Source organism: Bradysia coprophila, unplaced genomic scaffold, assembly GCF_014529535.1.
Source record: "Bradysia coprophila strain Holo2 unplaced genomic scaffold, BU_Bcop_v1 contig_232, whole genome shotgun sequence".
In the NCBI taxonomy this organism is placed as follows: Eukaryota; Metazoa; Arthropoda; class Insecta; order Diptera; family Sciaridae; genus Bradysia; species Bradysia coprophila.
This window is the reverse complement of record NW_023503493.1, coordinates 15,271,840-15,298,510: the sequence shown is the minus strand read 5'-3', so window position 1 is coordinate 15,298,510 and position 26,671 is coordinate 15,271,840. Positions and strand designations below refer to the sequence as shown.

General features: G+C 34.8%; 1 protein-coding gene across 8 annotated transcripts; it reads left to right on the top strand.

Annotated features, from left to right (window-relative positions):
• Positions 1-1,534: 1,534 nt before the first annotated feature.
• On the top strand, positions 1,535-26,671 carry LOC119076930 (slowpoke-binding protein). 8 transcript variants are annotated; one of them, XM_037183965.1, is made up of 13 exons: positions 11,103-11,164; positions 13,339-13,415; positions 18,152-18,390; positions 18,453-18,560; positions 18,647-18,808; positions 22,010-22,217; positions 22,278-22,514; positions 22,592-22,773; positions 23,432-23,633; positions 23,713-23,835; positions 23,931-24,073; positions 24,820-24,902; positions 25,222-25,358. In XM_037183965.1, the coding sequence occupies exons 2-12, from the start codon at positions 13,410-13,412 to the stop codon at positions 24,851-24,853; spliced, it is 1,644 nt and encodes a 547-aa protein (XP_037039860.1). In that variant the 5' UTR covers positions 11,103-11,164; positions 13,339-13,409; the 3' UTR covers positions 24,854-24,902; positions 25,222-25,358. The 8 variants fall into 8 exon arrangements, with proteins under 8 accessions (XP_037039858.1, XP_037039860.1, XP_037039859.1 ...); XM_037183964.1 differs by having other exon boundaries at positions 25,219-25,338; XM_037183959.1 differs by lacking the exon at positions 24,820-24,902 and having other exon boundaries at positions 25,222-26,671.

Genomic DNA, 26,671 nt, shown 5'->3' with positions numbered 1-26,671 from the left:
ATGGTATTGTATGAAGCAGTTTTCTTACTACTTGTGGCCTTAATAGGTCAATTGAAAACGAATTTCTCGATGAAAGGGATGGATCTAAGTATTGCCTAAAATCCATTGCCTTTTCTTCGACTTGAAATTCATTGCGGAGGCAATATAATACCACCAGCACTATTATAAAATCGTAAATTAGAAGTGAAAACGAAAGACTATCGCGATTATTTCATGAAATATTCAACAGTATAATAGGGACCTAAAACACCACCGTCGCATATTTCCATTTCCATGCATTCTTCATACAATTTTTTTTCCGGGTAATATTTTACCAGTCCGCCAGTCTTTGTATAATCGAAAACTTGCTTCAAGTTTTAATAGAAATTGCAATGGCAGCATAATTTCCTCGAAAGTTTAACCCAATTATTCATTGTGTGGAAAGCTGCGATTAGATTGCCAAATAAATTGATATTTTCGCCAGAATTTCCAGAATGTGACGATGATTAATATGGTAAATGTTCGGAATCATTGAAAAGATTATTTTATTGGAGCAAAATCTGGACCTTTTTATCTGAAAAACGAAGGCACAAATCTCACGACACCGTTAATTGCACGAGAAATGTGCATACGTTGCCAAGGTGTAGCGGGTGGAATGAACATTGAAGGTATGAAGATATCACCATTTAAAACTTGTGTTCTGAGAATGAATAAATCAAAACTTTTCGAAATTTCTACTGCTTCCGACAATGTGCTCCACTTAGCGAGCTAAGATCACATTGTACGAAAGTTTTAACTATTTTCCATTTGCATGCAATGAATTCATAATTGCCGTATACGTATTCAGAAGTGTACCACTTCGGAAAACCTCTTCAATCTTCATATTTTACAAATTACGGACATTTTTATGCATGCGATGTTGAACCGATTCATTGAACCCTAATATATCGGCTGGCAGATATAATATTATCAAATATAACAGAAACGTCTACGAAAATCAATCAAATAAAATGCAATAGATTTCTGCGAGCTATTTGCGTTGCACCAGATGCATACGAAAGCTCTCTATATATCCGAACTATTCAATAATGTGCTATCATCGTCAAGTTTACCCATTTTCCTAGATTGTTCCACTTTCAACCTTCCGACCTATATACTGCTAACATTTATTGCATGGTAGTGTACGGGGTTTTTTTTTTCGTATATCATCACACTGTTGAGAACATAAATACGTGCTCCGAATAATTACGTGCTTCAAATGTATGTTGTACACCTAACTCATCGCACAAAGCCCCGTATCGGAACGGGACAACAAAAATGTTGTGTGAGCAGATGAACAGATGGAAAACACATGCCGAAACTGTTTTCCATTGATTATTTCGTTAAGTGAAAGGGACGACTGTATAGTAGCAATTCCAAAATATCAATGAAAACGTTAAAAAATCCACATGGCCTGAACGGTGTATGCGGTCATCTTTGTCGCAAATGATATGATTGTTTCGATGGAGCGAAATTGGAGTCGGGAGAAATTCTGTCTCCGAGAAAATAAACTACATGGAAAATCGAGCAGATTTTCATGACATTTTCATGAAGCCACACAAGTGTTTAATATCCAGTGCTGGAAAAATAGATTTAATCCGAAAATACAATAAAGAAAATTGTGATTTTGTATGAAATAGTGTTTTGCATTTGAAATTTAATAAGTTTTTTGCGGTGCATTCAATCGGAAAATTGTGGATAATAAAAGGCAACGAACTAAAAAAAACAGTCAACGGAGAAGTGATTTTTTTCTATTGTTGTGATATCACATCACTAATTTTCCTGTGGAACCGTAACAAAGGCTTCGATTTTCACATCACAAACATTTGGAAAAAATCAAATGGTGCATTGTAAAATGGTGCCAAGGTATGAACATTTCATAAGTTCTTTAATAGGTCATTGATTGATAAAAATTCTGTTCGAATTCTTCCGAAAACCTTTTTCCCATTTTCCAATTGAAATGATTTCTGACGGAGCTGTGGGTATAATCGCACCAATTCCTCTTACTTATACAAATATACAAAGTAGTTTCGCTTCTGTTATTTTTTCCCTGTGGTTAAGCCACACAATATTATGTAGGTAGGCTAGTCGCGTGTATACAAATTATTTAAAAACAACATTGAAAGCATGATGTTATATTAGGGCCCACGCAATTTTAACTACAATCGATTTTTATTACATCAAACTACTAACTGTGGTTATCGGTGTTGCACGAGAAGTTTTACTGCTAAAAAATATGATTGTCCAAATTTGGATATTTATTATGAAGAACCTATTATGCAGAGTGCTTCCACCGACAACATTTACCCGATTTGGATTGTTGCGGACAATATTCGTTTGTCATTTCAATTTATTGAAGGAGAAACATTCAATAATTTAAGCTGCTCTTACTTGAACATAGCTTTCGAAGTTCATTTTTACGAAACGGAGTTTTGGTATAACGCCGCAGACTTGAACACAGTCAAGAGCTATTCATTTTATCACAAAGATCATCTACAAGATTTATGTAAAAATTTGCTAATAGCAAAACGTATAAGGGACTCGGCTTATCTTTCAAAATATCTGATGATTGTACCAAGCCCAGGTAAAAGAAGGAGCACCAAATTGCCCACCACTTTGTCGATGGCGATGATGGGGTGAAATAAATTTTGCTTTATGGGCATATATATGGCTTTGACGATATAATTATATTTCAACATAATGAGAATATTCGCCTTCGACGATACAATCGCTTTTCAACAATGAACATTAAGTTATAATGTGTTTTTGTACGTCAAGTGGTGTATTATTTGATTATTACCCGGATATGTACCTTAATTTCGTTTAGCTGGTAATTAACACTTCACTGTTTCATACTGAGTAAATAGAACAACTCCTGCTTCTGGCATGTATAATACGGTAAACGACCATTTAGATTAAGTGAATTCACATTGAAACCATTTTTAACTTGCTTACGTAGTTATTGAATCGATTAACAGTGAAAGCGAAGAATTTCGGAAAATTCGTTTCACTCAACAATTTTGAGTTTTGGATATTCATTTTAGTTAAAGAAATCGTGTATTATTTGGTTGATTACAGAAACTAGCTTTTATATGTTCACTTAAGAGAGTTAAGCAGTTACTAATACCTAGCTAGAAGCCATTAATGGGACATTAGGCATATGTACCTGTACCTGTGTCACAAATGTTTTAATGACGATTCATTTTCTGTCTTTCAGTAATTGTTTTGACAAATTTCGGCTGCGTTTTAGTAATATTTACCGTAAAAATTATGTTGAAAATTGTTAAATAAAAAGAAGTAATAGACTCGAAAGTTGTACCGGTGATAGGCGTGCATCATGTCTGCGAAAAGTTAAATCATCTGAAATGGATAATCTAATAAAGAATGACATATTTTTCTTGAAAAAATCTAATTGTTTTCATTCTAATTTTACATCCCGCATATTTTTCAACTACATTTCACAAAACATACCCACAGACATAAACAGCTTTCTACAAAGTAAACTAAAATTTAATAAAATAGGCTAGGTCCTAGTGTCGAAAAAAGAATGGCACCTCCCTAGGGTTTTAGGCTTTTTACTTCGCTCTTAAACCTCTTAAAGTAAAATAGCATACTACATCAGGGAGGTAACTCGACATCTCATTAACTCCCTGATATAGTAATCTACTATTTCCAGCCGAAAACGTCATACGTATCTCTTAAAGTACAAAAACGTTTTTAAAAAAGTTCTATAGTTCTGATCCATGATGATATCACTGTTTTTATGAACTGACCTCTGGTAACTTCAAACTTTCGTAAAAGTATTTTGCTATTTTCACAAGGAAAATCGTCAATACCGTACTAACAGGAGAGGAAACGTAGTGATGAAATGTCTTCGCAAGAAACACTGGATATAGTATCTCAAATTGTAACTACGTACATTTTATTTCAAGAAAAAAAAACTTAAAAAATCCTTATTAGATCATATATGAGTTTCCCAGACCATATACCTGGCTCCTGAACATGGTGGCTGAAATCGTAAGTCCTTGAATATAGCTTTCGAAAAATGGATCGGAAAAAAGTTCTTGTATGCAATGTAATGAGCCACACTTTCCAGATTCAAAAAGATTTTAAAGAACTAAAGGCGCAAGTAATTACACAAGTACCTGCACTATTAAATATACTTTCTAGTCCAGACAAATCTACAATGGGATGACAACACAAACTGTTGGCATTTCTTGTTCCATTCAAATTTTTCGTTGCACATTGTCTAATATTGTTAGAGAATGTTTATTGTGTTTCTTTGCTTGCCAATAATACAACTTCCATTATTAAGAAACTCTTGAGTTTGATCCAGATTTTGTTTTTCTTTCAGATTTTTTCGTTCAATTTAAATGTAAATTATTGACAAATTCAAACATTGGACTTTATTTAGTATACAAACATGCTTAGAGCGAAAATTCTGCAAAAAAAGAAACTTTCAATAATCCATTCATTGGAGCACCTTAAAAACTTATTCCATAACTACTACACGGCTGTTCGGCAAGTTTCACAATATTTCATTTTATGCACAGTTTTCCTTCTTTATTACGTTGTGCATTGCCTTGCCTTTTTTCGAATAAAAATCCTATTAAAAGATTAATTGAAATTGATAAGCCGGCTTTACTCTTAAAGGTAAAGCTTGGTAAAACCCATATATAACAGTAAAAAAATATTTTAAATCAAAGTTCTATACAACAATGAAAACAACGTTTGACGACATCACTACATTACTGATTACTTTATCGTTAAATCGCAAAATTATCTTGTTAAAAGAATCCATGTAGAAAATAGTTTGTATTAAAGAAAAGTCATGTAGTAGATTATACGTCCTTGTTTGGACATTGTTTGTTTTGTTTAATGGGATTGCAGGAAATAAACTAATGGGAAAATGAAAGGCAAGATGCTTTCTTTTTGAATCCGTTTATATTTGAATGTCGTTTGCTCCGTTTTTAGTAGGTGCATAATATCTGCTTCTGCTATTGAATATAATTCGTTAGCACACCGTTCTCTCACCCTCACCAAAGTCACGACAGAGTAAAGTTAACCAGGCAGGAGCGCTGGTTTGACTAGGGACCTGAATAACCTAGTAGCCATATATTTTTTGCGGATAAAATTTTTCAATTTATATCAGTGTTCATTTGAGTTCATTTTCATCCCGTGTATTAGGTCCCTTATTTGACGTTTCGAAAATGAACCGCTCCTGCATGGTTTATTTTACTCTGCCGTGCCAAAGTACTTCTCGCCTTGGGAAAAATTTCGTTTATTCTTGATGTTTGAGTTAGATCGGGTGGTTGAGTGAGGACTGGAATTTATTGTTGAATCGCTGTTGAATATGTACTAGAGGTGTAATTGTCATTCGTGTACCTAAAAAGACTGTTCATTGAGATTTTTTCAGCACACGACCCAATTTGCCACCTGGAGGGTCTAGTGCTGAAAAAATCAAAATTACAATATACTTGTAGCACAACATAATACATTAATGCATTCGATGTAGGTTTTGTTCGAAATGCATATCTTCGAGGAAGTTGCGAGAAATAATAAAGAAAAAACGTCTCCTTTACTTGCCACATCAATAATCTTATTTAAGGTTTTTATGATTGTTTAATAGATTGTGTGCAATATATTTGTCGCATACTGTAATGTTCTGTCAAAGGCTCGCAAATTACTTGGCACATAAAATCAATTTACAGCAAAAATACGTTGCATATATAAATAAAATATCGTGCAATGCAACGGTCCTCTGTGTATTTCATATTTGACCCAAAGACCAGCCTAAATTCAACGTATTTTTGCTGTAATTTGCTGTAATATAACAAGAATCTGCGACAAATGCTTCGTCAAGTATCTCGGCTTTCAATAGTTTGTACACACCTGAATTGAATGTTGCTAACATTAGAAAAGCGATAATGTTTGAAACATGAATTCTAAGAATTCTAACAAGATAAGAATATGAAAAATAGGTACGTTTATGCTCAACTTCCATTTCCTTTTTTCTTTTAATCAGCAAGGATTGGAACTTGATGGTTACTAGCAAGGGGTATGAATACCACAATTTCTTTACATTGTCAACATCTAAGAATAAGCTAAGTAAGAATCGCATTATGCCCAGGTACGAATAAAGTGATTGAGAAATTTCACAATTTAAGAAGATCCGATCGTACTGGTCAAACATCTTATGTTGTTTCATTCGGTGGCTAATATTACACAATTTAGTTTGGAGAGTTTTGAGCCATTCTTTGATGAAAAATGTGAGTTTCACACAGTGCCGCTTTCAGCTTTTGGGCGCCATAAGGCAATTGAAAAAATTGGCGCCAATTTAGTAAAGCTAAATTTTTTTAGGGACCTCGGGTGCCATTTTCTTCTGCTCCACTTCGGGCGACACGGGTGTTTGCCCATTCGGCCCATATGGAAAAGGCGGCACTGGTTTCACAATCCAATTGTCTACAATAAAGTCTGATCAATATATTGAAATCAATTTAATAAAAAAGGAAATTTTGTCTTTTACTTGTGAATTCCCGCACCTTCCTATGATAAATGAATAGGCCTGCCGTTAAACATATATTGATTCCAAAACTAGTTTCACTGTCGGAGACTATGCCCACAAAAGCCTCCACAACGTTGCGACCATTTTACCCCAAAATTATCGCAGTCACGCAAATTTCGACTTCTGCAACTTCTTGGATTTTGTCACTCGGAGGCATGTGCGTCCAGTTACTCAGCGAGTTAACATAACACGACTAGAGATGAGTGGGTATAGCAAATTTTTGCCACTATGCCCATCATTTGAAAAAATGAGCCCAATGCCCAGACCAAAGCCCACAAGTAAAATGCCCATGGGCACTAGCCCAGTCTACAAAAATCGCTGATTTAGTTAGTGTTAAATATGTCTTGTATGGGTAATAAGTTTGTATAAAGACATTCTGCTAGTGATTCCCATGTTAATGACGAACGTTTCAAACAAAATTTGATTCCAGGATCCAAAAAAATTCCGATATTACACTAATTATCGAAAAATAATTCTTATGAATTGATGGGATGACGAGACGACAACAAATCGTAGTTTGGGCGCCCAAGTCTTATAAAAATGCCCACACCCAGGCCCATGCCCACGATCTCTGAAGCCCATTACGCCCATGCCCATGGGCATGAGACATGGGCTGCGGGCAGCCCGCTTTTGCGGGCGGCCCACTCATCTCTAACAAAAACTCATTGTTTCCAAGTCACTCATTGATAGCAGAATATTGTGTTTGGTGTCATTAGAAAAGTAATTGAACACCCGCCTGAACTAGTTGCAAAAGAAGTTGCAAAATTCGTAAAAGGAAATTTTTTTTTTGCGACAACTTTTGCAACAACTTCAAACGACTGGGAGCAACCTGAAGTAGTTGTGAAAGTAGTTGCAAAATTTGTAAAAGGAAAATATTTTTTGCAACAAGTTTTGCAACTACTTCAAAAGGCTTAATTGAACGCCTGTAACCAGCTCAACTTTTTGGTGTTACGGTGTCAACTGTAGTCTGTAGTAGGGCCAGTTTAGAATGGCTGGATTGGAAATGATTGGCAATTGGGTCTGTTGGGAAATAAATCGAAGGGTTTAGCCTTTGAAACTATTTTCTTTACACTACATGGCATTAAAACGTGACTACATATTCACTCCTATCGCTTTCGAAACGTTCGGGCCAATGGGAGAGGACACTAAGAAATTCATAAATAAAATCGAAAAGCTGCTGCAACAAAAAACTGGAGAAAAGCGCTCGACAAATTTCTTGATACAACAATATTCAATAGAAATTCAGAGAGGAAACTGTGCATCAATTTTGAAAACGTTTGAAAATGAGGATGCTAATGCCGTTTCACACATATTTGATTTGCTATAAATCTAAAACTAATTAGAAAAAAAAAATCTTTACTGCGAGTAAAACATGTACCAACCTCATTTTATTTATCTATGTGGTCATACATCCCCGATATGTACGGTTTCGCTTTGACTACGAATAATTATGTAGAGACCCATAGAACTTAGGGACATATTTTTGGCCGAGACATTACATGCATCATTTTATAACCATAAGTTTATAACCGGCTTCATGGTAAAAAAATATTTGAAGAATGTCTGGGACAACAAACATTTGTGACAAAGCTCTATTGGTGTTTTTTAAGATATTCTCAATTGTATGTTTTGTCCACCAAAAATGGATAACTCAAACTATATTGGTGCTGACCGAGGTGCTGACCGCACGTGTCTAAAAGTAGATAAGAAAAGTCGATCAGGTTAAATGTATCTAATAGGAATTAGGTACTAACTGTAATGCGCTACTGGCATGCGCTACTGGTAGTACTGACCGTGTACCACAACCTAAGTCACACCTCTAAGGCCGTTCATAAATTATGGAAGTTAAAATTAGACCATTTTTTGACCCGACGCATTATTATAGGCACTCGAAAAAAGAAAACAGTCACGCGAGCCCGATTCCTGTGTTGCGGTACATATACTTTGCGAACAATCCTCCATATATACAAAATCGGTGCATTAATTATCCTCAAAGCAATTACTTTCTATCTATAAATAGTGATGTGATGACCGTATCAAAGAGACTACAAAACTCGTTAATATACCTTGGTTTGATTGTCCTGTTTCACGTTGTACATATTTCATTAACAAAAACCTTCGCTACATCGCTACTACAACCTGTGTACATGTAAAAACGGATGTATATTAAATGTCCTGTCTACGCAACGCTACCTAATTTTTTATGTATAAAGATTTTGAACTCTTTGCTCGATTAAGTATGGGATCAGTTATAAGTGTTGCGTCACCCTAAACACCAACACTACATGTATGAAAGCCAAAATTTTTCTATCTTTCACTGTCAAAACGAAGATAAATTTATGTTTTCCTTCATTAAACGTGAAAGTTCAACAAATATTATTTCTTCGTCCCCGACTCATCAATAATGCAAACGTAATAGAATGTCACTTGGATCATTTGGTTCCATCACACCATCATATTATAACCTATCCGTACCGTCCGTCCGTACGAGTATGTATATTTTATGTCTACATTTTTTATGACGTGTGCTACTATTTATAAAAGCTTAATTCACTGAAAGGGAAAATCGTTAAAAATGATTTGCGTGTTTTATGTTTAACTAGACTAGAGCTTTTCTTTTTTATATTCCGTTCCAACTTCTTTGTATATATAGTTTTATGTATATAGTACAGCCATCAACTACCATGCAATAAACATCGACTACCCGTTAAACTGCTGCTGCTTTTGTTAGTTCATTTGAGCGTAATTCATGTATCCGTTACAACAGGAATGTGCGGAAATACATTTTGATGTTTGATGCTTATCGCGGCGATGATAACAAAGCGTTTATTAAACTGTTCAATTTAAGCAAATATTTTTTTTTTGCAAACGAGCATCTGATGCGATGCATTGTGTTGATAAAATATTTAGGAAAATTACCCTCGTTTATATCGATCGCATCCGTGTCACCAATGTTACCAGCAGATAGTAGTGATACTCATACAATATTGTATCGCGACAATGTCGCATTTTTTTATATTTTTTTTAGCACAAGAGAATGTACAGGTACAGGTCTGAATAAAGATGTGAACGATACATATATACGTATTGGAGCATACAGCTTTTATAACTTTGCTGAAAAATATTGTCACAATTTTTTTTTTCAAAAATGATTTTTATGAGGAACGAAGAATCAATGGAAATAATAATAAAATGAAACTACAACTCCTATATATATTTTTCGCCTTATTGCACATACTATACCATACATAGTAGATACAATACAGTCGATGGATACTTAAATATTGTGCTACACGATAAAGTTATATTGATATTGGATGAATGCTTTCGTCGCCGACTTGAAATGGGCCATCATTAACAATATTGCTTCCGTGAATTGAATTATTATTTTTTATTTTCAAATTGCAGACATAAAGTGTGTGGGTTTAAATTATCCACTCACGCTGTCTGGCTCATATAATAGGGAGGATTTCTTGAAGCAAATCTACTGTTCGACGGAGTTTGCTAAATTATCTATATAAACTGAATGAAAATCCACTCTATACATCCCTTTTGCACATTCAAACTATGAATTCTGAAATCATATGTTATGACGTCGATCGGGCATCGAGCCAGATTCTTGTTTGAAATCTGATGAAAAACCAATGTTTTTCATCCACTAACTTCTAAAGTAGTGCGACATTTTTCAATCCATATTTAAATAATACGGTGGAGTAACATACAGCTTTCCAGGTCATCCAGGTCATCGCTATCGCAAAAAGTAATTGTTGTCTGTTTTAGTAACTTACGAAGAAAAGCTCCATACAGGTCCAACTGGTCCAACTACAGAACATGAACGACAGACACAAGCTGTGTGCTTGGTTAATACGACCTTAGTAAATGCCAAATACGTGTTAAATCAAATGAAGTAAAAGATTTTGTTTCTGACTCGAAATATGTAGATCGAAGTAGATAAAATCTGGTGCCTAATACAATTCAACTTTATGCTCATCCCCTTACGTCTTTGAGTATTTTAATGGAAAGATTGATATTGTGCTGAATGTTTCAAAATATGACTTGAGCGTGGTTGTAGTCAACAAGTTTATTATCAATGTGAACAAATGTCGGTGGTTCACTCAATAATTATTTCGCATTCGGTTTCACGCGAACGTCCCATGTACGTACATACCATGCATAACAATTAATCTCTTACTACTTAACGCTGCTCTGTACATAAATCACACGAATTCCACGGAACATTGTATTGTATAATGTAAAGTAAAATACCAACGTCTACATACGTATAGAAAATCGTCATAATTTGGTGCAAACTCTAATGAAATGTTCATATATTTCAAAAATTCATTATTCATTGTAATAAGACCAGAAAAATTGTAATTTTTCCGAAACAATGAAAGTCATCTTGCATGCAAACAGCGTCATTCGAATAATTTATCTGAGAAAAGGAACTCAGCAAAACATGTTTTCCTTAAAGTTTATTTTTACAGAAATATTTTTACTTTTTTATAGGTCACCGTGACGGCGACGTTTGTCAAAGCAATGCAATTAGATTTTAAAACTTCAACACCGCACTTCTGGATTGTGAGTATTCCACATTTATACTATTTTACCTCTGCTGTTTTAACATCTTTTTTTCTTGCTGTAACACCATTTTACATAAAAGTTTCTTTCTGTTTCGTACCGACACATAATTGCAATTCCAGCGTAAAAGAAAAGAAGTTGTCGACGTAACCACGAAACAGAAATGCATAAAGTGAGCTATAGCAGTACATAACATATATTAGTATTTAAATTTATGCAAAAACTTTGCACACGAGAAAATTTAATTTAGACCAAGAGCCTGCCATCGATCCCATGTTTTGAAATACAAGCTTCTCTACTCAATACGAAAAATCTTTGTTCAGACACTTCCGTTTTCGAATTTTTTTAGGGCAAGATGGTAAGCTTATTGTACATCTCAGCCGTCGTAGGACGTCTCACTTCGTAGCAAATATTTAAATTTTCCTAATGTTACGAACAACAGACCTTAGTTTAATGTTCGTTCTTCATCGGCGCTAAATAAAATACATCAATTTCGTTTCTCTAAAACGGAGACTAGTTGCTGATTTGTAGTGCAACCAAGTAAAACCGAGTTAGTTCTCCCAAGCTTTCGCAATAAGAAAAGCCAGAAAGTATTGGGTGATATGCTCCCTGTCTAACGTTGCAGTTCTGTGTGATGATATTGAGAAAAAATAAATTGAAATTGGATTAACAACTACACGTTCTCCACTTGCTCGGGATTAAAATATGAATAACTCATCTGAAAAATTTAAGCCTTACAATTGATAAAATATCGTAAAGAAACATGGCCTATATGGTCTCTGAATCCATTATATGTACTTCAACGTATCTACGAGAACAAATTAGAGCCCTTGCACTACCATTACATATGACAGTTTCGTACCCGGAACTCTATTTTCCACTTATCATTCATTCTAAAATTTAAGAAGTAGAACACAACTAAAGGCCGTAACTTAATAATCTCCATAATCACTTTTCACCACACATACGCTTCAATGAAATAACGGCTCTTACGTGGCTCCCAGTTGTAAGTCCCTCTACAGGGTGTGGTGAAAGGTGGATACTGATCTTGTTTAATGTAGATGACTACTACGTATACACATTCGAAAGATAAAAAAAATTCCAGAATTATTTAGAGATTGTAATTTATAGATTGTAATTTTATTGGACTGCATGCGCTAGTACACCATTGGGTTTGCGTTTTTCGTCTCTTTTGGGGATATAAGGATAAGTAGATAAATATGTACGAACCCAACCATTTGATGGAATTTATGTACGTTTTACGTCCGTAATATTTTTGCCATAACAGAAGGGCATCAACATCCTCGTCCGTACAATAAACATTTTATTATAAAAAAGGATCTAATGACAAATTGATATTGTTGCCGGGCAGACAGACGGTATGTGTGTGTAATTACAGCATTTTGATTAATTCATTGTTGAATAGCAACCAACATTGTTTTGAACGTCGAGTGCCTGCTTTAAATAAGTGTGGTAGTTATCATCAATCAATCGGTGTTTAAGTCTTAGCTGTTTTGCGAACGAGATTAAGGATAATTTGAAAGAGATCAAATGTGACAAGAACAGCATTTACCATCAGTTATATAATGTGCAAGCATTGATAAAGTGAAGCAAAGTTTAGACATATACTTTGAGAGTTTATATACATTTTGTTGGTTTTCTCCTCAACTAGAGCTTCAATACACCGATATCCGATGCTTTCTTATATTCTGTACTCCAACAAAATGCTGAAAGTAATTTACGGGTGTAAATGGTAATTATATCGATTCAATACACAGGTGCTAGTAAATAGAAAGTTTTGATAGTTCAACCATTCGTAATTGCATGGAAATTGCTATACATAGACTGTGTTAAACGTCCTTTTGATATTACAGTGACTTTGATATACTTTGATCACTTCAAGTTTAAACAAATCGGGGAGACAGGTTGGGAAATGTACGAAACGATAAAATGGTTAAAATCATAATCGTTCATATTAATGACGTACTTTTGTTGAGAATTGTTTCGGTTGAATTTCTACATTTTCTTGAAAATTGTTTGAAACTCAAGTTTTAGACATGTTGTTAGATTGTTACTCGTAAAATGTGAATGTAAAATTTAATTTATTATTTAAGATGCTGGTGCTCCAGAAAGCATTTTCTTATTTTATACAAACATAATTCATTCGTTTTCAGACTGCACTTTGGTGCGCTTTCGGCGCAGTTATATTTGGAACAATTGCAGTCATAAGTTGTTGGATTCGGAAATGCAGGTAAAATACATTATACAAACTATTTACATATTGAAAATATTTTACGCCTTTTTTACATTGTGTTTACAAATTTTGCACAAAATGCAACATTTGAATGAAATGTGAAAAGTATTTTATGAGAAAATAGTTATTTATTTACCGAGGGGAGAATTGCGAGTCTCTCGAGTTGGAATTTCTCATTTTCCCCCGAGGTGAACATAACGTTTTTTGAGTTGCCCGATTAACATTTTTTATCCACGGAACGAAAACATCAATTCGTTACACAACATTTTTTTAAACAAAAACCGACTGACAATTCGGAGCAAAAAATGTCTATTTTCTGCTCAGGAAGAACACAGAAATTTTCTTTCCCTAATTGTCACGTCAGCAAAACGTCATTTTCACATGTCCTTTTGAGTGAAGAAAATAAGGTTAATCCACCGTACACATGAAAAGTAATTAAAAAAAGCAAATTATATTTCCAGTTTTGATTTATTTTATTTTTTTTGATACCAACATTGAAAAATGATACTTTCGCCCCGCATATGAGGGGCGAAAGTAAAAAAATGCATCCCACGGGGAGAAAGTACTTAACGAAGAGCGAACGCAACTGAACGAACAGCGAAAGTGACTGACGTCACAGAAAATGAGAGAAATGAGTCGAGTTGTCAACAAAATCCGCTCATATTATGCAGAATACTTTGATCAAAATTGTAAAACACTGTGCGCCAGTGTTCTTATTGAAATTAGCATACAAAGTTGATACTTTTTGTTACTGAATGATTTGTTAGTTATATCTTAATTTTTGTGTGTGTTATTGTTGTGATGGCTAAATTATTAAATTTTTCATATACCAGGGGGCTGCCGCCCCCTGGACCCCCGCATTTTCTGGCTAAATGCCTTTTTATTTCAACATTTTGTTGCGATGTTTGCGATACGTATCAATTTTCAATGTTGGTATCAAAAAAAATAGTATGAACGACTCGGGCCAAAAGTAAAAAAATTCAACCTGTGCGATTAGAGCCCTTGCCTTCGGCGCGGGCTCCAACTCTCGCACACGGTTGAATTTTTTTACTTTCGCCCCTTGTCATTCAATGTACTATTACATACTCAAATATTGTTGCATTTTCGAACAGAGAATGGCATACAACTTACGAACGTTCGTATGTTAAATGTTTATAGTAAAATTGCATTTTTAATTAATCAAAAAAATATGTAATAGGTAAACGCAAAGCACCTATTTTGTGCTGTTTTAGACGATTAATCCATGATCGGTTGAAAACAATTAACAATAATTTATGGTTCATTATTCATATGTTTCGTTTACACTAATACCAATTTCACTGACCTCAATTAGGATGGGATTATTTACCTTTCTGCACCTTGATAAATAATTTGGTAGACTGTTCACGGCATCAGATAAATCGTTTGATATGAACCATGGGTTTATATTGCATTGAAATTTAATAACGACAGATTGTATACAATTCTACGATAATAATGGTTATCGAACTATCACACATCACAGCTCATTTACGCTAACGTATTGCAATATTATTAGTAGTACATTACGTCCGTGGTTGACGGCGGTACTCATACTCGTCAAAATAAAAATTTAGAACCACATATGTACTGTGATATACGTAATTCAACGTAGTCAATATAATAGTTATTTATCTACCAAGGTAGGTATGAAGGTATTTTTTCGCACTAGATGTCGATTGTCGACCCGAGGCGAAGCCGAGGTCGACAAGACGTCGTGGGCCTACCTTATATATGTGCTTAAAAGGTAGTGCTGAAATTAAGAATTTAAATTCTTTATTGAAAGGTCTGTTAAACTTACTGATTTTCAATTTGCGTGGTACTAGAGATTTTATAGAAATTTAAATTTTATTTCAATCTTCATTTGTGTCAGTATTGCCACAAAATTTTTTTTTGTTGCAAAATTTATCGCAACATTTCATATTTTTGTCTGGATTTAAAACCAAATCCATAAATTAATTGATTAACCGATAATTTTCAATTTATATGCCACAAACGATTTAAATTATAGCCATCGGTATTTACAGCTTTGCAAGCCATAATATCGCGTTGTATATGCGACACTATCGTCCTGTCCATCAGCTCGTTCATCCTGTGACCTATTTTATATCGAATAAACTTAATTCGTTTTCAATTTATTTTATCTGAAAATGAAAATGTTGATATTGGTGTATTAAATGATGTTTGTACACTCGCGAAAATATGGCAAACAATTCAGAAAATTAGAAGCCATATACCATAATATAAGTTTCACGTAAATTGGATTAAATTTGAAAAAAAAAAAACAAGAAAAAAAGCACATTTTAATCAGGGCCGCACAGTATTTGCAGATTTGTTTTCAAAAATGAAACAGTAACCGAACTTGATGATTTATGTATAACAGCACTCGAGTAAATTAAGTTTCAGTAGCACTGTCGTACACATGTTTCCCATATTTGATATGGAAAACCTTTCATACAATTCACACAAAACGTATATATGTATTCCAACCCTGGCTGAAAATGAAAAAGTACACACAAGGGAAAATTGTGTCTATATAATACGTATCTTATTGATAGTCGAGTTAATCGGAACGCTCACTGTTTCTTGTGACTAAAATTGATTAAAGCCATATTTTGAGTTTACAGAAATTATGTGAACCTTTCACAAATGACAAGCATTAGGATAAGATAAATCTATTACTTCATTTGTTCTAACATAATGTTAGCTGTAGTTCATTCTTGTCGGTGTTGTCTATCGGATTTGATTTATCCGTCCACAACGCCGTTCGTAAACTGTTCGGTATGAGTTTATCAGTCGTAATCAAATTTAATTAAGTAATCGAAGCTTTTGCTACTGACACTGCGAAAGTTTACCACGAAAAGTAGGAGTAATTTAAACTCAGAATTTCAAGTCGTATGAAGTAGTTTTCAGTGCAATTTTTTTTTCAATTTGTAGCTTACATGATACCTGAATTAACCTGACTACACTTGTGTACTCTATAGATATACAGAGATTTTTTGTTAATATTTTCAATATACTGTCTCTTATAGTGACTGTTTTTTATACTTATTCGGTTAGTGTGTTTTTCCAAACACGGCACGCGGTTCGATCTGATTTTTATCGCGCAAAATACCGAAAGACACTGATAGAAATGACAGAAAATGAATAAAAGAAAAATAAGAATTGTTGATTTATGATTATTATATTGTGTTGTAGTTCATACACAAAAATTGAATAATTTTTTTTTGAACATAAATACGACTTATTGAATTCAAAAGGGGTTTGTTTGTGTATATGAAAATGGAAAACGAAAAGAATATTTTTCCGTGAAACGAGATATAACAAAGAATCTATTCTACATCTTCGTCGTAAAATATCTAGTGTATAACGTTTACTGTAAGTCGTTAGTTTCTTTGTACAATCGTATTGAGACGTATATTTTAGAAGATACAGTCTTCGTAAAAATGGTCGTTATGATAATGCCCTCCATACAATGTATAACGTATAAATTCATTTTTTGCAACGGCGCTGCGAAAAGCGAACTTTTAGGGACATATGTAGGTCTTTTTCACATCGGTTTTTCTTTTTTTATCACTCATTGATAAAATGTAACTAGTGTTGATGAGGCATAGAAGTTCTAGTGACAGAAACAAACTCATTTCGCACTTGTTGTGATTCATGCAACAAAGGCATCAAATAATTATTAAAAGATAATGAAATCAGGACCGAAATTTGCCAGAATAATTTTTGGTAAATTTTGGAAAGTTTGGTAACTGTACCTTTCCTGTCAAACAAGAAATGATGGTACTAGCATATCCCAGTATTTTTGAAGGATTATCCAATTTCGTTTCGTTTCCAATTTTTTATCGTTTTCTCACGTTTTTAATCTTGTACAAATGTGTCGTGTATCTGAATCCTTAAATCTGCTACATCAGTGGTTTTGTTTAAGATTGTTTCTAGTAAATTCATACAACATAAATTTTGCTAACAACATAAATTTTGCTATAAGTGAACACAAAACTGAAGGAATAATAGATTTTGTTTGAAAAAAATATGAAATTTCATTACAACAGAAACAAAAAAGATATATTGATTATACCGTGATACAACGGTCGTTTTTTACACCTTTTTCATTCTCTTCTCGTCACACAAAATTCTCCGAATGTATCTAAGATAACAATTGCACACGCGATTCAATTTCTAGTGAAATAGATCTGAAGACCGACATAAACAATAGCCGAAAACAAAATCAAAATCCTAAACGATCCCAAGAGACAAATGTAAATAAAGTTCCATCTACGTTTGTACAATAATTTTATTTTATATCTGAGCATCGATTATGATTTTTAAAATGAAAAACTCTCCTTTGCGGATTATAAAAAAAATCAAGTTTCCAGAGTACGGTCTCCATTCGATAATGTTCAAAACAAAATTTTCTTTACCAGAATTGAGGAAATATTTTACATTTTAGTCACGTCCGATCGAAACGTGTTATTTTTAAGGTTTACCACACCAAATTTATTTATTATTATGGATGGTCTATAAAAAATACAATGGATGTGCAGAGCCGTTGGATAGTTTAAATTATTATGTGTTTCTCATACCAGACTGTGTTGTTGATTTATATTTTTAACTCAATATTATCTAAACTTTTTTAAAAAGAAATTGTTCTTTCCAACCAAAAAACCCCCAATTCCCAAAATTTTTGTAACTAAAACAAATCTCATTTAAAGGACCCAAATAATCGCCAAAGATCTGTGTCGATCTTAGTGTACAAAACGCTAAACTCAGTGTTTAGAAGTGGTCGCAAGATAATAATTCGTGTTTGTGAAGTAGCTAGTGTAAAAAACGTAAAGTCACACAAAATGTTTAACCTATATTCGTCAATGAATCGTCGCGGTACCGAAGAAAAGGATCAGAAGGAACTTGAAACAACCGGGCATGATCGATTTTGTCAAACTAGACTGTCAAGGTAAAGAAGATGTTCAATAGTTCTGTCATTTTCGAATCATTTTTGTTTTAATTTAAATTCAGAAAATCTAATAAAAAGAAACGTAAAAAGCATGTTCGACGAGCTCACTCAGCTGCTGAATTCGATCAAACTCAGTTATCAACAGCCATAAATAAACGAAATTTGTTCAAGTATTTTACATTTATTTGTTTTTTCTTCTTAAATTACCGTATTGCTTGTCGCTTCAGACATAATCATAAACCCACTATGTTTATAGAATTCGTTCAGCAAGCTCGGAACATGAAAGTTCAGAGACCGAACAGTCGGAAAAATCACCACTAGTTACAGCCAAATTGGAAACATTTGCAAAACTGCTATTTAATCGAAGCATGACCCAAGAGTCAACCAGCTCGTGTAAAGATAACGTTTCTCCGACAAGGTTAATTCTTTTATGATTTTTGTTTATTAATTTTACAAATTTAGTGGCTACATTCTGTATTGAATTAATTGTTAAAAACTCATTTGTTGCATTATGGTAAATGTTAATAATTTAATTTTTGTGTAAAAAATGAACTCAATATCTGACTGTCAAACTAAGAATTGGTCGATCTACGTTTTAGATACATTGGATATGGTCAAAGTAATTGTGCTTTCCCTCTAACTCGATGCTTATCATTAAACTTTGCACTAGCTGTTAAAGTGACACATCTAATGTGGCTGATACAAATTCATTTAAAAAAATCATTCCTATGCTTGCGGCTAAAATATATGGCATTACCAGCCTTGGCATTACCAAGGTACTGCTTTGGCATTACCAAGGTACTGCGTTGGCATTACCAAGGTACTGCTTTGGCATTACCAAGGTACTGCTTTGGTAATACCAAGGTACTGCTTTGGCATTACCAAGGTATTGCTTCGGCATTACCAAGGTACTGCTTTAGCATTACCAAGGTACTGCTTTGGCATTACCAAGGTACTGCTTTGGCATTACCAAGGTACTGCTTTGGCATTACCAAGGTACTGCTTTGGCATTACCAAGGTACTGCTTTGGCATTACCAAGGTACTGCTTCGGCATTACCAAGGTACTGCTTTGGCATTACCAAGGTACGGCTTTGGTATTATCAAGGTACTGTTTTGGCATTACCAAGATACTGCTTTGGAATTACCAAGGTACGGCTTTGGCATTACCAAGGTACGGCTTTGGCATTATCAAGGTACTGCTTTGGCATTACCAAGGTACTGCGTTGGCATTACCAATGTACTGCTTTGGCATTACCAAGGTACTGCTTTGGCAATACCAAGGTACTGCTTTGGCATTACCAAGGTACTGCTTCGGCATTACCAAGGTACTGCTTTGGCATTACCAAGGTACGGCTTTGGTATTATCAAGGTACTGTTTTGGCATTACCAAGATACTGCTTTGGAATTACCAAGGTACGGCTTTGGCATTACCAAGGTGCGGCTTTGGCATTATCAAGGTACTGCTTTGGCATTATCAAGGTACTGCTTTGGCATTATCAAGGTACTGCTTTGGCATTGCCAAGGTACGGTTTTGGCATTACCAAGGTACGGCTTTGGCATTATCAAGGTACAGCTTTGGCATTATCAAGCTACGGCATTGGCATTACCAAAGGTACTGCTTTGGACTGGCTCACCAAAAATACTGTACTGACGTGTGATTTAAAATACTCCGCTTCAGCTCGATTTTTTAACTGTCCACGACAGATTTTTCAGCAAACAGTGATAAATATAATATTGATGCTTCCACCCATATCACTGTCTAATGATATGTTTGGTTTTAAAAATCTACGACTATTTGTTCTTCTTAACGACTGACCGACGACAGATAATGCTTTCTCGATTGCCACTAATTTATTTTCAATTATCTATGACGAAGTATGTCTACACACGATGAGTTGCTTAATTAATCATGCTATTGCGGAGCGGCTTCATTCGCTTTAATATTATTGTTTTAAGTTGCTTACATCTCCAGAATTGCGTTTGTTCTTTATTTGAAGAATGACCAGTCCAATTTGTCTAAATACCAAAATTGCAATATTTAACCGATTTTCATTTTATTTTTTAAATACTTCATGTGAACAAAATTACTTTTTTTTCGTCTAACTTCAACAAATGTGTTCTCTATCCGTAATGTCTACATGAGAATGAATATATTACATCTTTGCATTTGAGTTTTTATATATAAAAAGTAATAACCACATTATATGTGTACCAAAATTATAGTTTTTATCTTAAAAAAATAATAATTGAATTTGTGTTGTAGTCATGAATTATATAAAGTTTTAAATAAATGTTTCCTCTGGTTTGATTGAACGTTTTAACAGAAATTGAATAGAAAATTCATTATCACCAAAAGCTCATCTTTGACTACGGTATATTAGAAACAGTTCGAAGTTCCTGTTTCAGTCTGGAATGGTACTAATCGCTTCCGAATTAAAAATATTTCAGTGTAAAAATCATAAGAAAATTTTCTCACGTTATTGGTTCATGTCGGAAATTCTGTTTTATTCAGTTCAGATATATACTCTACTAGTGGTATTACTCCTACTTGTAGACATCTGTTTTATAATACTCTAAATTAAAATGTTTCCAGTATAGTCGTCGAAGAGATATTACAATTTAATATAGATATACAAAATGAGACTGACGTAGGTCCATAGGTGGGAAGTCATGTTCGGAAGTGAATTTTTCTTTATCGGAAAACGAGTTGTACCGTTTGAGACAGACAGTTGCTATAATGTCCTCTGCATACCTAGATTGTTTTGGGGAGATAGCCATTTGAATTAGACTTTAGTTACATGATAAATGATCAACTCATCTAGACAAACAAACTATTCGTAGTGTTTGAACATTCATCTTTTCGCGAATCGAGAAAAGGAATGCAAAAACTTCAGAAAGTATAATCGAACATTCAAGTTTTTGAATGTCGTGCACAGGTAAGGTTATCGCGATATCAACATTCATGACACCAGAATTGTACAACGAATGCAAAACCATTTATTTCTGCTACGGTTACAGTGACAATACTGTAAAAATACTGATGTAAAAAACAACTACATAAATTTAAGAAACAACCTGAGGGATAACATGTAAGTTGTAAGTGGGCGAAGACTTTCGCCCAACTATTCAGGCGGAAAAATTATTCTGGCTGCATGTGAAGGGTTAGGCGTAAAATTTGATGGTTTCGAGAAGTAACAAGAAAATAAAATTATTTTTTGTTTCTACACAAACCCATTAATGCTTTACGTAACTCGACAGAAAGTATTCAGATAACAGCACTGCAAAATTATCCGTAAAAGTGAAAGGTTTTTGTGTTTGAATTTCAAATCAAACTTCATATCATCAACGTAATGTTGCAGCTATATGAGTCATCAATTGAATAGTTAAGAGCGGATTTGATAGACGCATCGTTTCTTCCACTCATCAAAATCCTTCTGAATCATCACATTCTAGTTGTTTTATAGTTATTTATAGTAACGTAAATTGAAATAGGACTTGACACCATTACTATTACAGCATCTGTATGACGAGTAGTAAATCGTTTTGGCGGATTGTTTTTCCACCCTTTCAGATATTCTCTTGATCAACACTCAACCTATAATTTTGTTGTAATTGTAGGCACAGCCTGAAATTTCAATATTCAGCTCTAGATAGTGGATCTGGGCAAAATGATCGAAGCCCGAGGGAGAGAGCGGCTCGTGAACGCGCATTATGCGCTTGTCAAGAATGGCTAAAAACACTGAATGGCCGATATGAAATCATGGCGCATCTAGACGATATTGGATCCAGAAATAATAAGAATTGGTTTCTGCTAAACGATACCACAGTACGAGCGCTGTTTTGCACTAATGCGATAATTATCAACTAAAAATTGATTGATTTTTAGGTACGTACGGACCGTTTGATGACTTTACTTCCAATACCACCCGACTGCGTTGCCTTAGAAGAACTGCCACCCTCAGAATGTCCTAAAGGAGTTCTAATGGAACTGCTCGGCTCTCTACAACATCCTTACGTTTATCCTGTACTAGACTTAGGTTTTTTATATGCAAATTCTACAAATTATGCGTGTTTGGTTATGCCATTCAATCTACGTGGAAGTCTGAAAGATCTTATTTACAAGGTATACACAGCCGTTCGACATTTTCTGTTTTCTGTCAGTGAATGAAGGTGTCACTCACTAAATTTTTATCCCTCAAGGCACAATGGAATGAATCTTGGAACCGAAAGTACACTCGGAAGTCAACTTGCTTGCCGTTGTCACAAGTTCAACGGCTAGGCCGTCAAATACTAGAGGCTCTTTTATTTCTACGTGAACGTGGTTTTCCATCTCACGGACATTTACACTCCGGAAATATTATCTTACAGAATGGAGTCGCAAGGTAATTTTAAGATAGTTCTCACTATTTCTTTATATAAAGTTTGATACAGTCAAAAGATTGTGCAACATTTGGTTATAACCATTCTCATCAAGCAAATTATGTGCAAAGGGAAATAAAAGAGAAAAACAAATGTGACACAATCTTAATGAAGTCAGTGTATATAACGGTGATGAAACCTTGAAGCACACAAGTTACCAGATTTTATTTGTTTCTTCATATCGGATTTATTTAACACTCTCAAGGGAATACTCCCTAAGTTAACATCGGTCATAGTGCAATGACATGACATACTACTTTCTCAAGGCATATTACTGTGCCTTCAAACTGTACGACTAAAGCAACGTTATTCGAAAATGTCTAAAATATCCTTCGTAGAACAATGAAGAAAATTTTGACGAACGAATGACTGAACATTAAAGCACCTGCCACTTTGAAACCGCTTAAAATCTGGATCACACTTACAATATTTCAACGATTTACTCAAGTGCATATATTGCATGTGCCAGGCTAATAGCATTCACCGCATGCATGAAACCTGATAATTTCCATTAAAGTTTGTAATTAAATCAATAGCGTAATTGAATAGCTCTGCAATAGTCGTTTCAGTACCCATCCAAAACACCGAAGCGTAACACCCCAATATTTCATTCAATTTTAGATTGTCTGGACTTGAAAATGGTTTGTTGGGATTAAATTCACGAGTAAATGCAGTTATGTGGTCGAGAAATGTTAGCGACATTGAGAATATGGACATAATTTGTTTTGGACATTTACTGTTCGAAATGTGTGCTGGTTATGAACTGAATTCTCCCCAACCCACTCCCGGTCATTACGAATTGGATTTAGATAAATATCCACAGGTGTGTGAATTTGAGCGAAAATGAATCAATTTGAATTGATGGGAAAATAAATTTTCAACTGCTTCTCTCCATTCAATAGGTAATTGAAGTCCTTCAAATGATATTCGAATCACCGGACCGTTATCCGACAATTGAAGAATTGGTTTTATGTGATTTATTTCGCAATATTGATTTGCGGGAGATGAGAGGTCCTGGTATATCGGTATGTTTTGAGTATATATATAATGAAAATAGAAATAGAATTGCTGTGTCGCTTGGACGGATTTTATATTTCATATATTCTGAATTTGTACACAGTCGTTCAAACCTGGCCTTAGTACATCTACGTTGAGTTTGTTGAATGCCGTAAGAAGACGACAAGGCGCTTCTCTGAGTGGATCTTATAGTGAGGGAAGTTCACCAGGAACACCACCGTCTACTCCGAGGGATCGAAGAACTGGGTAATTTTATTGATTGATCTCTTTTGCATGAATTGTCAAGAATTATTATTGTGAATGTTTCTATCATTTGCAACCAAAAGTTCAACCACTGTGCACAGACTATGCACTGTCACTGAACGTGGAAAGAAAATTGAAAAAATAATTTTCACGCACTTTTGAAAAGCAATCCAAGAAGAAATTACACTCAACAACGCACCAGCATTCGCACTCCACTTGACAATGACATGACATGAAAAGTAGCTTAGTTGTATGAACTTGTTTTTATAAGTGTAAGTCGAATGTATGATACACTGTCCGATTTTGGTATCTGAAATCCAGATATGCAAATGCTGGTGCGTTGCACTTGACCGTTTACAGACAACTATTCACCTGCTATCGTTAACTATGACAAACAAATGTCAAACTCTGAGCGTGCATTTATCACAATGCATGTTAAATGAAATCATACTCTGCTCTATCATCTGTTATAGACAATGACATCAAAAATAATCGATGAGCCGAAACGCACACCGAGTATATAGCAAAATGTATGCTACGACTAATGAAGCAAAAGATTAAATATTAAGATTAAACGAAGTAATAGATTATGAATTATTACTGGTGATATGCTTGTCGTCTGTGAAAGGTTCAATAGAACGTACTTCAAGTGTTCCATTTCATCACTTTTTTTAATTTAATTAATTTTGCATGAATTTTTCTTTATCAATTACTGCATTGTATTGCCATTTGTCATTAAAACGACACAGACAGCAGTTCAACGACTATCGTTTCACACATTGAATAGTTTTACTTTTGCAAACTACATTTTACATCCATTCGTACACCACTGGTAAGATGCATGAAATTTTTTTCTTTTTTCACAATTAGGGAAGGTATTTTTTTGGTGATGGGATTCGATGAGCAATATTGCCATAACGATAACACAAATGCCATATCCTCTCACACTGAGCGAAAAAAATATTTTCCCAGATTATGTGTTTCTGGTGTTGAATGTGGAAAATTTGGAATGTTGGAAAGTGCATGCTCATTCCCATGCAAATTGATATTAATAAAACTTCCTCTCCACACTCAACCGGAAGCATGTGATTCATTCAGTTAATTTACCCTAAATTTTTAAAATCAACTAAGCAAAATGTGTCTACTAGCAGGATGCGAGGAACGGACTCATTGGACATTACTAGCGATTCTGACGATGCTCTCGACGAAATTGTCATAACACCATCCAGTTTCGATTTTCCGCAATACGACCTGTTGAATGCACCAAGCTCACCTATTCACATTTGCGATGCCAGCAATCAATCTGATGACACCACCACACAACATCGATCTGTTGACGAACAGGACCAGTCCCTACAAACGTGCAACCAACTATCAACCGAAAGTTGTACATCTCACAAAAATTCAACGTCTCGTCGTATGGAGTATTCGCGAGGCATGAAACCAACCAGTAACCCGTCACAAGATTCAGCATTCGGCAGCATGACGGACGAGTCGATTGCCTCTTCGAGTTTGAGATTGAGCAGCTTTCAGTCTATATCATCGCCGATCGATGAGGGAGTTGAAGATGTTTCAAATTTAGCCATTGATTCAGCATCGCCCAAAACCGACTCAAACAAATCGAGTCCATGCAAGGATTCAACGTCGTCCGGATATCATCAGAATGAATATATTGGATTTGCCCGTAGTACTTCGGATAGTGTGTCGCTGGAACGGAAAAGTATAGATAACGTGCTGCTAGAACCGCCAAAGATTTTAGTAACTGATCAAAGCTCAATGTATACAACATCACCATCGAAGTCATGCGCAACAGTCGAAGTATTTTCACAAAAGTATCGAGTTTCGTCGTTTGAAGATATGTCCATGAAGAGAACCTCGCTACGGAATGTAAATAAATTGGCTTTCCGGTCTTTAGAAGAAGAACGTCGTATTGACTCCGCATTTACGCCAGTCTGTAGTCCTGAAGCGTCAGTAAATAATACCGAAAAATTCAAAAAGCTAACGCATGCCGTTTTTTCACGTAAAATTACAACCACCAAAGAGCGACATACAAAATGGAAGAACAGTATTCTGGCGCGTAAAAATAATTTAATTAAGTCAAATGAATCGCTGCTAGACAACGCAGGACATTACCAACAAATGAATAAACGTGTAAACTCCACCAATGAATTACTCTGTCATCGTTACGAATCGGACAACGGCAGCGAATCTGTGAAAAACTACCCAAGAAAATCCAGATCCGAACGACATTTATTCAGTTTGACGAAATTGAAGCAAAGTGCAATCACCGATTACGATGAATGTGACGACGAAAGATTATTTTCGATTGTAACTCGGAAGGAAGTTGTCTCGTTTAATAACGAATCAAGTTCAAGCAGTGATTCGTCACCGAATCACCGTGATGTGTGCCAGATCATTGGTGGATTGGAACCAGATCCCAATTCGTCTGAAGAGAAGACACCATTGCTGGATGGAATGGAAATGTCTCCAATTAGTCCAATAGAGTCTGACGAAATGTTGTGATATTATGAAATAGAAATTTAATTTCAAAGTAACTCCCAATGCTGCCCATCATGGTTGTCTATTAGTTTTTGTGTTTTT

Excerpts from the sequence above, each read along its gene's own strand:
- LOC119076930 (XM_037183958.1), top strand. Across the intron at positions 23,634-23,712 it reads ATTTAGATAAATATCCACAG|GTAATTGAAGTCCTTCAAAT; the intron begins GTGTGTGAATTT and ends TCCATTCAATAG. Across the intron at positions 24,074-25,218 it reads CCGAGGGATCGAAGAACTGG|CAGGATGCGAGGAACGGACT; the intron begins GTAATTTTATTG and ends TGTGTCTACTAG.